Below are 13,634 nucleotides of genomic sequence, written 5' to 3' on the forward strand. Positions count from 1 at the left end.
CAAAAAACTTGAATCGTGAGGTCATTTGTGAATTTATCGAATTCATAATTTCCTTCAATGGCTAAGAGTAGACTATGGAGAGTATTCAAGCACAGGAATAACAATTTAAAGGAAAAGCTCAATTTGAACATGAATTCAAGTGAGGCTCTGAGAGGGGGATGAGTCCCACGTGACAGCTCTGAGAGCTTCTTCTAAGGAGGGGCCCAAAGATGCCCCAAGAAGAATGAGAGGGTCCCAGCAGAGGCCACTCGCCTCCTAGGCCATCTGTGGAAATGCGGTGCATTTGAGGAAACAGAACATTTAAAGAGTAATCGACACAAGCCACACGATTACATTGACGGTTTTAACCTAAAATAAAGCTGGCTGCAAAACCACATCTCGAAACGACCAGGTAAATCAGAATTGTACAGCTTCCTGCACATGAGGAAAACTATATAAAACGTAATTGTGTAATTGAACTGGGGCTTCTGGTAACAACAACAACTATCCTTTTATGACCTCATAGATCTATCCTAATGTGAGTACTATCTAATATTTCACTTGACTCTCTGTTAGGCCGTCTTGGTTGACTTTTTTTTAGGAGAAAACAAGAAAACATATTTATAGTATTCCACATGGCGCTACCAATAATGTTAGTGTTTTCTTACTTTTTTTTTTTTTTTAAATATCTTGAGCGTCAGATTTTTAAAAAATTAATCTGGAAAATTAACTTAAATATTTATGGAGATTATGTTTCTATGTTTTGCATAGTTCAATGTCAAATGCTTTATACACTTCAATTAATAAAATTTCATAACACCATTCAAAAAGATAAAATAGTGATCATGTTTGAAATAAGTAAACTAATAATTATAAAGGTTAAGTGACTTATTCAAGGTTATCTTCTCCACCTACACAAGCTCAAGATGGCAAATCTCTCTCTCTCTCTCTCTCTCTCACACACACACACTCTATCTGGCTACGGTTCAGTTATAATTCCCGCCTCTGTGATTTTACATTATCTGTGATGCTCAGAACAAAGCACCTCTGGAAACCCGCGGCCCTGCTGCCAGCACAGTGAGACGGGACGTTCTGGACTCACTCACAGGCCCGACAGTCGCTCTCAGAAAAAGCACCTTCCTGGATCACCGGAAAACGTCTAAGGAAGTCCATGGCAGGTGGATGATGGCCCCCAGGAGACCGCCTAGAGAACGCCAATGGCCTGGGGGGCAAGGAGAGGCTGACGCCTCAGCTCGCCCCTATAGACCCCCAGGAGCTAACTCTCACGCGCCCTCTCCACGTGGGTTTTGTTTGCTCTTGTTTTCAACAAAACCCTAACAAGGGCTGTATTTGTTTTGTTGGCCACAGCAGGTGTTCTAGAAATCGCCATCTGACCTGGAAAAGGAGGTGGTGCACAGAGGAAGGATGCAGTGAGGGAGGGAAAGACTAGGAAACCTAAGACAGAAGCTCAGGCAGGTGTTTTTGGGACCTTTCTGGGACCTCACTGCACGTCATGGTGCCCGAGTGTGGTGACAGGAGGGAAACGGCTGGTCACTGTCCTGAGCTACAAAAACCATGAGGTAACGGGGGCACTCGGAGTAGGAAGCGAGGTGTGCCTGGCGCTCTGAAACCCGCCCACCAAATGCCCCAGACTGGGCTGCAACGGACAGAGGTAACTCCCGGTCACCTCAAGATTTGCTGACGGATGGATGACATTTGATAAGTGAAATCATCAGAGTGCGAAGCATGTCATCTGTGAAGCAAATCCATGTCTCTGAGTGTCACAGAGAATGTTACTAATCGGAAAACCAGAGGCTTTGTTTTCACCCCCTTTCCATTCAGACTTCCCTCAAAAGGAGACTGTCCAGCCAGGCCCGAGCCAGGCCCGGGCGGCTCCTGCCCCCGGTCCCCCATCGCAGCCTGGACAGCACGAAACACTCACTCGGAGCCACGTCCTTGCCCCTTCCTTTCCTGCGTCGCGTGCAAAGGCTGCACTCTCTTCCCAGCCCAGAGAGCACGCGGCTCCTAGGCTGGGGCCCCACCTGCCAGGCACCTGGGCACCCCCGCACAGGCCACACGCATAAACGTGAGACTTCGAAGCTTTTAGAAAACAACGCAGGACAGAACGTTCCAGAACTAGAGGGGAATGGTGAGTTGTCAGACCCGACACCAAGGACACGCCCACTCCCAGGTCAATTAAAACAAACGAGCCAATAAGTACATGGTCAGTGGCGATCCCTCTGAGGCCGTCACACACGGACCCTCACGCCCAGTCATAATTACATGACACGCCAGGGCGTCCGTCCCACTGCATCCCGTTTACTCCGCTGTCTGAAACCAGGTTTTAAAGGCACAGGACTATTTCTTGGTTTCTCCCCCTCCCCCATTATCAGTCTGTGAGAAGCCAGTCACTGCTCCAGTGAGTCCGTCCACGGGGAGCGCAGTCGCCCGTCGGCCGCTCCCCACCTGAAGTGTGAACACGTGTCAAGGGAGACGCACAGTGCCCCCCACCCTCCCTGGGGGTGACTCACGGAGGAGAGAGCATCTCACATGGTGCCTCCCACAGAAACACTCAACTTTTAGAATCGCGTCTTCTGAGACAGTGTCACACGCGCTCTGATGCCACATGTCACCCGGTACCTTTCCTCTGAGGACACTGAGCCACTTACCCCCGTTCTCTGAACCTCCATGAAGGTCGCTCTTTGGAAGTGCACCTCCCACTCAGCCAACTCACTGCCGAGCTCCACGCTGAAGGAGTGACTCCCGCCACGGCCGACCTGGACACTGAAGCAGTGTGGTCCCTGGTCCCCAAAGTCCGGGTCCTGGAACCCCAGGTTTGCGCGTGAGCAGGCGTCCGGGAGCTGGGGCTGGAAGACAGGGCAGGGCTGAGGGGAGCTGGGCCGGAGCTCTCCCCACACTGCGCCCAGGGCTCCCGTGGTGGGGGACGGACACGGTGCTGTGTGGTGAGCCCAAGGTGAGTACTGGCAAGTACCTTATGTCCACCTCTGACGTACCTGTGAGCACTTTCAACTCAAATACTGATGACCACAAGTTCGTTTTCTCTGTGAACTTTGGAGCTGGAAGTCACGACAATTTAACATAAACCCAGCAAACCCCCAAAGCGGCCAGGGCACCGCAGCAAGTGTGTCACTGCTGCCTGGCCCTGGGGAGCTGCCAGGCTCCTCTCCTATGGTCACTGTCCCCAATAGCAGGACTTCACGCTCGAATCCGTCTCCCTCTAGATTCGCGTCCATCACCCCACCCTCTACAGACACACTGACCAGCCCACAGCAGGTGGTGCTGCCGTGGACGACGGGCCAGGACGGTAATGAGCTGCCCAGGCTGCCAGTGGCCCGAGGGAGTGTGCCTGTACCACGGCCAGTGTGTGGCCGCAGCGGGGAGGCTGTCTGCAGCTGGGGGCTTCGCATCCTAACTCGGACACCCCATTCACACCTGTGTCCCGGTCAGCTCCCCAGGGCCACAGGAGCTCTGCGGCAGACAGATGGCTTCTTATGCTTTCTGGGCACAGACTTTAGGTAAAGAGATGGAGGGTGCACAGAAGGTGGGCCCCAGTGCTCCGCGGGGGGCTAGGGACAGTCTGCAGGATCCCACTTCATGTGAGTCCCACTCAGGTCACTCAGCCAGCTGCCTGTGTACTCTGTCCCTCATTTAGACACCTGCTGCCTTGTGTTTTGTGCATGTGTGCACGTGTGTGCACATGTGCTGTGTGTGTGTGCAAGTGGCGTGTGTGCATATGTGCACATGTGCTATGTGTGTGCACGTGTGTGCAGGTGGTGCGTGTATGTGTATATACAGGTGACGTGTGTGCACATAGCCATGTGTGTGTCCATGTATGGTGCCTATGTTCCTGGTCCCCACTGAACCTGGGACAGAGACTTCACCTCGATTTTGGAGGGAGCCCCAGGGTCTTTGCCGCAGACTGGGAGACTCCAAAACCACCCCATGCCCAGGACTGCACATCACAAACCAGGACCAGCAGGCGTTAGTGACCGGCCTGATCCACTGGACTTCAGTGTCAAGGTCAACTGCCAGAGAGGGCCTCTCGGCCGTGCTCACATCAAGTCAGGGAGACTCACTTCCTTTCTGGTTAGGGAGCTGTGCGCTCTCACAGGAGACGAGCCGGTTTGTAGCGAGGCAGACAGACTGCAGACCCTGCTTTGTCAGTTACTACCTGTTGACCCCGGACCACTTAGGTTTGGAGCTATAAACTGGGGTCATCAGAAAGAGACTGCCCTGGGCTTTAAGTGACAGCACAGGTAAAACCTGTGTCTACCAGTCGTTAGCTCTGCCTCTATTTGCATAAAACACACGGGGTCTCTGCGGCATGAGCGCTGGTGCAGACTGAGACCTGGCATCTGGTCCTCAGCGAAGCGCTTCCCGGACGGTCAGTGGTCATTCCCTGCAGCTACATTCCCAGCTGCCCCAGGGCCCTCACCACACCCAGAACACACAAACCAGCTCAGGGTCTCCTCTCTGAAAACAAAAGGACTGTCTTTTAAATTACCTCGATTTTTTCCTGCTTCTATTTATTTATTTATTTTGGAACAATTATAGTAACAATGCAGGAAATACAAAAGAGAGAATTCTATTAATACGATGACTACCTTTCTGTCATCTGCTTGGGTTTTTTATATCCTTTCCACGCAATGTCTCTGCACACATAATTTAACAAATTTGTAACATAATTAACGGAGTCCTTAAACATGATCATATTAGATTTCTAAACATTGCTCAGTGGTCTTTTGACGACCCTTAATGTCCACTGGCTTATGGAAAACCATTAACTTCTGACTCTTGTGATTGCAAAGAGTCAGCTCCGGGCAGTGAGCTGTTGCATGAGCAGTGACAGCAGTGACATTTTCCTGACTTCCTGAACTGGCAAGTCAGTGATCTGAGCTCTAAATTCAGGAACAAAGGGGAGGGATTCAAAGTAGCTTTTGAACAACCTGAGAAATTCCATGAAAACGCTGAAGGATTTCATAGACCATGTTCTTTTCCAGAATGCAAACGGTCCAGCCTCACAGAGAACCATGGGTGACAAATGCCACATAAGTGAGTCACCCGTGGCTCCTTCCCCACTCACCCTGCGGCTCCGTTTTAAAACAGTAACGCAGTCTCCGCGGATTGCAATGTGTCAACACGACCTAAAAAGGTTGGAGTGACTGATCACAGAGTTAAGTAAAGGGGACGATGTGCAGAAAGGACACCGTGAGTGGCCAGTGACCGACCTGCCTTCCGTTCCCTCAGCCTGACTGCTGTCCACACAGGCCCACCCTTGAGACCTCGCCTTTGAGCCTGTACAGCACAACCCATTATTGTGAAGCCTTTCTCTGCCCCTTTGAGATGCAAATCTTTTAAAAGCCACTTGCCAGTTCTGCCTCCCAGGGCTATCTATCCCCAGGACCCAGGGACCATCCCTTTGGAACATAAAAGTCAAGAAATAGCCCCCACCCCATGCCAGGGCAGGACCCTATCTTCATGGGGTGACTCCAAGTCACAAAGCTGTATCCTACCACGAAGAGTCAAGAAAATTTAGCTTCCTTCCTATTGGGCCGGTTAGCACACATGGGGGGCCCAGGCCCTCAGGGCACCCCAGCGCTTAGGGACCCTGCCTGTGGCTCCGCAGAGTTGAGCCCCCCGTCCCGCAGCCCCCAGCCCCGTGCAGAGGCCTGGAAGTCTTCCGTGTCTGTCTCAGTCTGATGGATGCACTTGTGGCTGTGGCAGGATCAGAGGACCCTTTAGGACTCGCCCTCATTTCCTGCTTATTCACACAGCACCAGATGGGGCTGGACAGCACGTCACAAAACTCCAGGTGGACACTGTGGGGGCTCCTGGGTGCCAGTGTCTGGTGAGTGAACCAGAACGAGACCTGGCCAACCTCACAGCCAGGTGAACCTCCAGGGGAGGGCCTGGCAATCACTGTCCACTTGTGCTTCGCGGACATGCCGAGGGCCAGTCCTCAGGGGGGGAGAAAACTAGCTCAGGGACGTGCAGGGAGGGCTGAGCAAGGCGCTGGAGGGGCTCGGTGAACACAGACATTGCCACCACGGTCCTCTGCCAAACACAGGAGCAAATTTAATTTTCCTGAAATTTTCAAATGGAACGTCCTGATGTGGAGAGGAAACAGCCATCTGCTTTTGTGCAGGGGTGTTCCTGACGGTTGAATTACATGCCCTGGGCCTGCCTGTAAGTCACGGTTGTGATCTGGCTGATGGGTGCATTTTCTCATCTGTTTCACGGTGCAGCAGGAGACGCAGACACCACACTGGACGACAGGTCTGGGCCCCAGTCACCCGCGGGCCAGAGAAATCCCACGGGCAACCTGACACCCCTGGGGAGGCAGAGGTCCTCTGATATCTGGCAAGTGACAATCCATTGCTCGGCACAGTCCACTTGGTGACAATGACTTGTTTTCACTTCTTTCCCACATTTTTTCATTCAGGTTCAACATCCCAACCTGTCTGTGTAACTCAGCGTTACCAGGAGTTCTGTGCAAACCGAGCAATGTCAGGAGTCTTAGCAACGAGGTAACGTGTTCCTAGGCGTGCTCCACTCGCTGGCGTGTGCACCTACACGTCCTGTTATCTTTACGTCTAACATGTTCACAGGGACCCTGTCTGTGGTCCCGCTCCTGCTCCCTCCAGTCCCGTCCCTTGGGGGACGCAGCTCTCAGTACACGGGGAGGGGGACAACAGGGAAACCAACGTCGTGGGAGATTAAGCGCTTTGCAAACGTCCCACTAAAGGACTGTTCTGAAAGCTGGACATGCGTGTTAGGGACGAACCTCCGCCTTCTGTACCCAGGAACACGTCCCCTCCAACAGGACCAGGTCTGGGCCGTCACTCTGGTCGGCTCAGGCCAGGCTTATGGAAGAAAAGCTCTTACATACATTTTTGGATCTGATTTGGTAAAAACAACAACAAAGTGAAGTTCCTGGGATAGTTCACTGTGATTGGAAGTGACTAAACCACCGTCCCCGTTACACGCACGCGTGTGCACACACACGGTCCGTCTGTCCGTCCACCTTGGTCAGCAACAGGGTGACAACTTTTAGGACATGATGGGCAAACGACTGAAGAGTTTCATGTTAGTTTACTGCTTCAATGGACAGTGCTGAACAAATGTTTCTCTCACACTTTAAATCCAAAGGGACATCTTATCACACAGAAACATCTACTGTGCAAAGAACACTTACCTTGTCAACTTTAAATAGCACCTCACAGAGGTTATAGGTTTTTTCTGCTCGGACCCAGTCCAATATGCTCACCTGCAAGAATACAGAACATGTGCATAAATCTTAAGTCTTCACACACACACACAAACCTTTCCCCCAAAGGTAACCATGTGATGTGATGGACGTGATAATTAACTTATTGTGGGATCGTTTCATGTATCAAATCATCACATTGTTTACTCTAAATATATTACAGTTTTGTTAGCAAGTTATACCTCGATAAAGCTGGACAACTCTTGAAATGCACCATGAAGACACATCCACGTGTCGCTGGAGAATGGGAACATTTACGACAGGAAGTGGGTCAGTGTGTCTGCATCTTACTAAGTTCTGCGTCCGCAGTGGAGAGTGGGCGCTGAGCTTCGGGGAGGCTGGGGGTGGTGACGGGCGTGTGCGTGTTCACGGCTGACGGTATGCGTGCCCGCATCACACACATCGCTGACACACGTACTTGTAATTACACGCAGTGGGTACCCTTTGGGGAACTCATTTTGCATTCCTTTCAGACTAAATTAAGGATCAAATTTAGGTTAGATTAAGAGAATGTATCCTATAATGTATATTAGAATGTATACATTGTGAATAATATAAAATGTACATATTTAATAATTAGGAAATAAAGCTCCAACTGCAGGTTCGATAGTAGCACAGCAACAAAACTGAATGTTCTGAAACAGGACATTCCTAGAGTTTTGTACTCAACTGCATGCAGCCAGGTGTCACCTTTTAGCTCACCAGACACAGGTCCCTGGCCGGTCTGGGGGGTTCAGGTTTATTAAGTGGGCAGTAGGGCCCAGACACCTTGGTCTTTATTTGAAGTAATTTACTACTGGTGCATTAACAGGGCTCCCAGGGTGTGAGGCCGTGGGGACCAGCAGCTCAGCAGCACCTCAGGTCCCCAGCCCGACCGGATCAGAACCCGTGTTTGAGGAATGTTCCGGGCGACTTGTCTGTGCAGTGTGCTCTTGGTGACCTCTCCTCAGTGGCCATCTCCTAAGCAAACAATTCAAGGGCAAAAGCCTGACACCTTTTCAAGGGAGAGGAAGAAGCACAGCTGCAGGAAGGGTGGCTTCTGGATTAAGAAACTGTATTTACAAAGCAGATGCGCATTTAATCACTATTCACGCTACACAAGAACTCCTTATTCTGTAAACTCGATGGCTCCTGACATAATTCCCTTAAATGACAGTGTCACTGTTTTTCAGGATGCACTTCTTTTGCAGAAAGGGGTGAAAACGTCTGCTTTTCCCAAATAATGACAGTTGACAATTTTCTATGTTATTTAACCGCATTTGACTTAAAAACGTAGCAGAAACTGTAAACTATAAGATGTAATCTTGGCATCTTTCAATGTTACTGTGGAAAACTTAATATATAGCTCCATGGTGATACAGGGTAATTTAATTCTGTGTTAGATACATAATCGTCTAATATTTCTTTAGTCTACAAATCTTCAGTTAAATTACTTATTTCCAGGTAAATTTTTAAAATGATAGCACATACTTGCCTAATTGACAGTCTTAAAATTGCTTTTATTATTTCTTGTATATTCGTAGGCAACAGCTATATATAATTTATGTTAATGCTCTAAAATGCTACAAAATTAATTTTATAACTGTTAACACCTTTTAAGGATATTTGAAAACATAAGAGCTGCACCATTCTTTCTCAGATCCTAACCTGCAAATCAGAACTATTGTGCCTAAGGCAGGAGGTTGGCGTGCATGGGGTGGGGGCGTGGCGGGGGCGTGGCGGGGGCGTGGCGGGGGCGTGGCGTGTTTCCAGCCTGGTCTGTGCCCTGGAAGCCCTGGCAAGCCGGCCCCCCACGGCTGATTTCTCTTCACAGCATGAACACCCCCCATTGCTCCCCTTCTTTCTCCCATCCATTTCCCTTCCTTTCTCCTCTTGTCCTTCAACTCCATCCCTTTCCCTCCTCTTGATGGACCTCAGAAACTATCCCTCAATACGGGACTTTATCTTTCAGTTTTTCCTAAACATTTGCCACAGAATCTTTGTGCCTTTTGCAAAATCCATTTAAACATTCTGACACGAGTGTTAGGAAAAGGCTAAGAACGTGGTCCAGATTTTAGGAGCAACTATCACTGCCCCTTGAGAGCAAGGGGCCTGAGTGGTGACCAAGGCCTGGGGGACAGGGACCAATGCCACTTGCTGACAGGTGGTGTATTGCACACATGCCCAATGCACTGCCATTTGGAAGATGTCGGAGCTAAACAACAAGCAGGGGAGGGTATGAGAGCTGGCTCACCAGGGCCCAGGAGCGGGGGTGAGGGTGGCTGCTTATGTCCAGGGGACCCGTCACCGCTGAGGGTGGGCATGAGGGGACACAGCGCCCTGTCGACTTCTGTTCACCGGTCAGTCCTTTCCCTCAGAACAGAGATCTGAACAGATTTCAAATTTCTCAGCACAATATTGACAGGAGTGCAAGGGGAGTTGACTGCAGCCAAATCTGAACAGCTGAGGGCGGTGATTTATCTGTACGATGTGGTGTTTGGGGCAGGTAGTGCTGCCAAGAAAGTCGGCCGGGGGATTTTAAAATGAACAAGCAAAACCCGGCATTAATAAAAATTACATTACCCACCGCATGACTGCGGAGGTTTCCTCTGCCCCCAGAAATAAGAACTTCTGTTCATGACGTCGAAACTCCCAAGGAAGTGGATTAAACTGTATTTTGCTCACACAGGTATGGAATTTGATGAAATACTGAAAGCCTTGCTCATAATTTAGAATTTTGTACACGAGGAGAAATCACATCCAGAGACCTGGACAAGGGACAAGGGAACTGCGAGGCCTCAGGGGCGTGATCTGGACGTGGCCTGTTCTGTCCTCCCAGGGGCAGGCGATGCACCCCTGCTGGAGCCTAACGAGAATGATCACTGACGGCCACTCTCTCGGGTCACCGATCATCCTCCCTGGAGCCTGAATGGAGGCCGTCAGGGTTATTTGCGGTTATTTTCATGTCTTTAAATTCCTAGTTCTTTTCTAATGTTACCTTGTGAGATGAAACCATATAATCTTACATTTAGCAACAAATGTTAACGAATATTATTACATTTGTCCTGAGGAGCATTCAGTGATCATTTATGCAAATATTTAGGGAATACCTCACGTGAGGAAACCACAGCATTGGTGTGTCACTGTGACATGGGAGCCTGGACGGCAGCTGGGGACAAAGAAACACTCAGTGGGGGACTGGGCAGGTTCTCCAGGCTGGGTTTACTTAATGGTGCTATACCGTTGTTAGCAGTTTAGTTTTAACAAACATACCAGCTATGGGAGAGCTAACATTTGGGAACACGGGAACTCTCCTTCCACATGTGCAACTTCCCTGTAAATCTAAAATTACTCCAAAATGCAAAGCTAATTTTACAAAAAACTATCCTTATCAATTAAAACAAACGTGTTGTCTTTATGTTTGAATGTGGAACTTGATTTGTCCCTTTGTAACATTTGAAACAACTTTGTTGACATATGACTGATACAAAAAATGGTGCACATTTAATGTATACAATGTAATGAGTTTGAAGATAGAGAACAACCATGAAACCTCCACTGCCACCTATGCCATCGCCTCTCCATCAGCTGCCAAAGGAAGAGGGGACGTGTGCTGGTGAGGTGGGGGTGGTGGGAAAGGGGCCTCGCGTGCTGTTGGTGGGAATGGAAAGTGAGCAGCCGCTCTGGAAAACAGCATGAAGCGGCTCAAAAAGTTAAAAATATTTGCTTGGAGTATCATTTTCCACCGTACTGGAATACTACTTGGCCATAAGAGGAAATACTGCCATTTGTGACAACATGGATGGATCTTGAGATTATTAAGCTAAGTGAACTAAGTTAGACAGAAACAGTTGAGAACTATATGACTTCACTGATATATGGGATATAAAACTGAAAGCAACAAAGAAACAAGACAAACAAATAAAGGAACGAAAACTCATAGACACAGACAACAGTTCAGTGGTTACCAGAGGGACGGGGGGGAAAAGGGGTGGTAGAAGAGGAAAAAGGGTTCAAACATATGGTGATGGAAGGAGAACTGACTCGGGGTGGTGAACACACAGGGCAATATACAGATGATGTGATACAGAATTGTACACTTGAAACCTATGTAATTTTATTATACTAACCACTGTCACCACAATACATTGAATGAAGATTAGAGTTCCACTTTCGGTATTTATCTAAAGCAGGGCTGTCCAAACTGCCGCCCGCGGGCCAACTGCGGCCCGCAATCCATTGTTAATTGGCCCGCAGCAAATTCCAAAAATATATTTAGTTTACTTAAATAAACCAGGTGAGGCAACACGTACTTCCCCTCGAGTGAGTGGTCCGGCTGTTTGTGTATTTTACCGCATTTGGCCCTTGGTGAAAAACGTTGAAAAAAGTTTGGACACCCCTGATCTAAAGGAAATGAAATCTGGATCTCATGTTACCCACACTCCCATGTTCACAACAGTTTTATTCTCCGTTGTCAGGACATGGATGCAACCAAAACATCCCCTGACGGATGAATGAGTAAAGAAAATGTGCATATGCACAGGGTGGAATGTTATCCAGCCTTAAGAAGAAGGAAATCCTTTCACTTATTTTTAATGGCACAAAGCTCCATCAATGCTCTACAGAACTTGCATTCAAATTCTTAGAACATGAAGGCACAGGTTTTGTTGTTTGTAGTTCTGATGTTCAGGCTACTTCTAGGCAGGGCACCCACTAGTTACTTTAAGTTAGTAAATGACCACATTGCTGAAAACAGTTACAATGCATTTAGTCAGTTCGAGGTGAGCTGTGTTGGTGGGAACTGGAAAAAAAAATGCAAATTATAGCACTCAGCATAAAATTTACATGATGGACCAGACTAAATCGGGCTGTTTATTTTAATAAACCTTTGAAGATCTGAGGGAAAAGAATAGCTTTTATGTTTCAGAAATGTCTGAAGAGAAGGGTCTGTCTGTTTTGTTTTGGGGGTTCTCCCACCACATGACTGATGCTCCAAGACATGGCCTCCTGAACCCCCACCTCCAACAGCGCAGGCTTGTGAGCAGAGCGAGGCTGCCATCTCCCAGTGAAAGACAGAAATGGATTCATCTATGGATTTAGAGGCAGAAAAGCCAGTGAATCCTGAGCAGAACCCTTCCAACCGTGGGGGGACAGGGGACAAAAGCATGGTCTCTTCCAAACCCAGGTTGGCTGGCTGCTTCTCCTCACCAGCACCCTTCCCGGGAATGTCAGAGTGTCCTTACCGGAGGGGTGCAGAACACGTACAGGGAGGGGCCTTTTAGGGCCAGGAACGTGGGCCTGAAGGTTTGAGAGCGGTCGGCCTCTTCGAGCCTCTCACTGACCCAACCCATGTGCACAACCTGCAGAGGGAAAGCTCGAAAGTTAGAAGCCCTGACAAGTGTGCACTGTCACAGGGGCAGCCAGACAGCCACCAAACACGTCATCCTCCCACGACCTCAGCACACCAAAGCCACAGCCTGGGGCAGAGGGGCTGAGGGCCCAGGTCCATCTCCAGATGAAGCAGCAGACATGAGTCTGTGACATCCCGCTGAAACATCCCGAGTTTGTTATCGGGCCAGGCTGCTCACGCGAGCTGCTAACCACGTCTGGTGCGGCCAGCGCTGACCACTCAGCGGCGTTCAAGCTGTACCTTCCAAGTATCTCGCACAACACAGTGTTTAATTTCATTCCATTAGTGTTACTGTTACACACTCGTCTGTGAGTGGCACAAACAACTAACTGCATTTTCCATTTCTATAGTAAGCGTAAGCTTGACAAATGTGGGACAAACGATTGCTTCTTCAGTGCAACTTCCTGACAACAGCAAACCTAGTGTGCCCATATTAGATTACTACAGCTGGCACTGACTATTTTTCATCTGTGACACAAAATGCAAACAGTGACAAATCAGAATACAATTCAAAGTTAATGGAAATAGTCAAACAACTTAAGAATTCAGCGCATGAGTTCATACTCAATATATTAAGCTAAAGCCCTGTGCGTCTTGCCTAAAATTTTAATGTGACACATATTTTGTAGTAAGTGGTAAGAGTCATTTCATTTTAATTTTTCCACGTCCTCATTTTGTCACGTTAACAAGAAAAAACCCTAACGTATTCTTAGGTAGTAAATATTTAAAGCAACTTGCACCAAATTGTTAGGACGTTATCGTGGTCAGGGCCACCACTTCCGGACATGCACTGTCCTGGGAGCTGTTTCGGGGGGGGGAGGGGCGTCGCACAGACACTGGTGCCCACGTGAGTGCCCGTGATGGCCGCTGTCCGGGCGAGTGCAATGATGACTCTTGGGCTCCAGGTAGACATTTCCGATACCATTCTTTGCTTGATAAATCACTGACAGCTTTCCCTCCTGTGCCTGGTGAAAGACC

General features: G+C 48.8%; 1 protein-coding gene across 13 annotated transcripts in view; it reads right to left on the reverse strand.

The window, feature by feature from the left end:
• Nucleotides 1-13,634, reverse strand: part of SNTG2 (syntrophin gamma 2) — a 166,388-nt gene that overhangs the window by 36,650 nt on the left and 116,104 nt on the right. For 11 of the 13 annotated variants that reach the window (XR_004424873.1, XM_033125447.1, XM_033125442.1 and 8 more), the window contains 3 exons: nt 12,490-12,606; nt 7,196-7,267; nt 2,649-2,846 (listed from right to left, as the gene is read on the reverse strand). Coding sequence is in view for 12 of the 13 variants with exons in the window: in XM_033125447.1 (XP_032981338.1) it covers nt 2,649-2,846; nt 7,196-7,267; nt 12,490-12,606 (387 nt within the window). In the remaining variant the exon portion in view is untranslated. The remainder of the gene's footprint in view (nt 1-2,648; nt 2,847-7,195; nt 7,268-12,489; nt 12,607-13,634) is intronic. The other 2 variants (XM_033125450.1, XM_033125446.1) reach the window with 1 other exon arrangement.

Source organism: Rhinolophus ferrumequinum, chromosome 13, assembly GCF_004115265.2.
Source record: "Rhinolophus ferrumequinum isolate MPI-CBG mRhiFer1 chromosome 13, mRhiFer1_v1.p, whole genome shotgun sequence".
NCBI classification, from domain to species: domain Eukaryota; kingdom Metazoa; phylum Chordata; class Mammalia; order Chiroptera; family Rhinolophidae; genus Rhinolophus; species Rhinolophus ferrumequinum.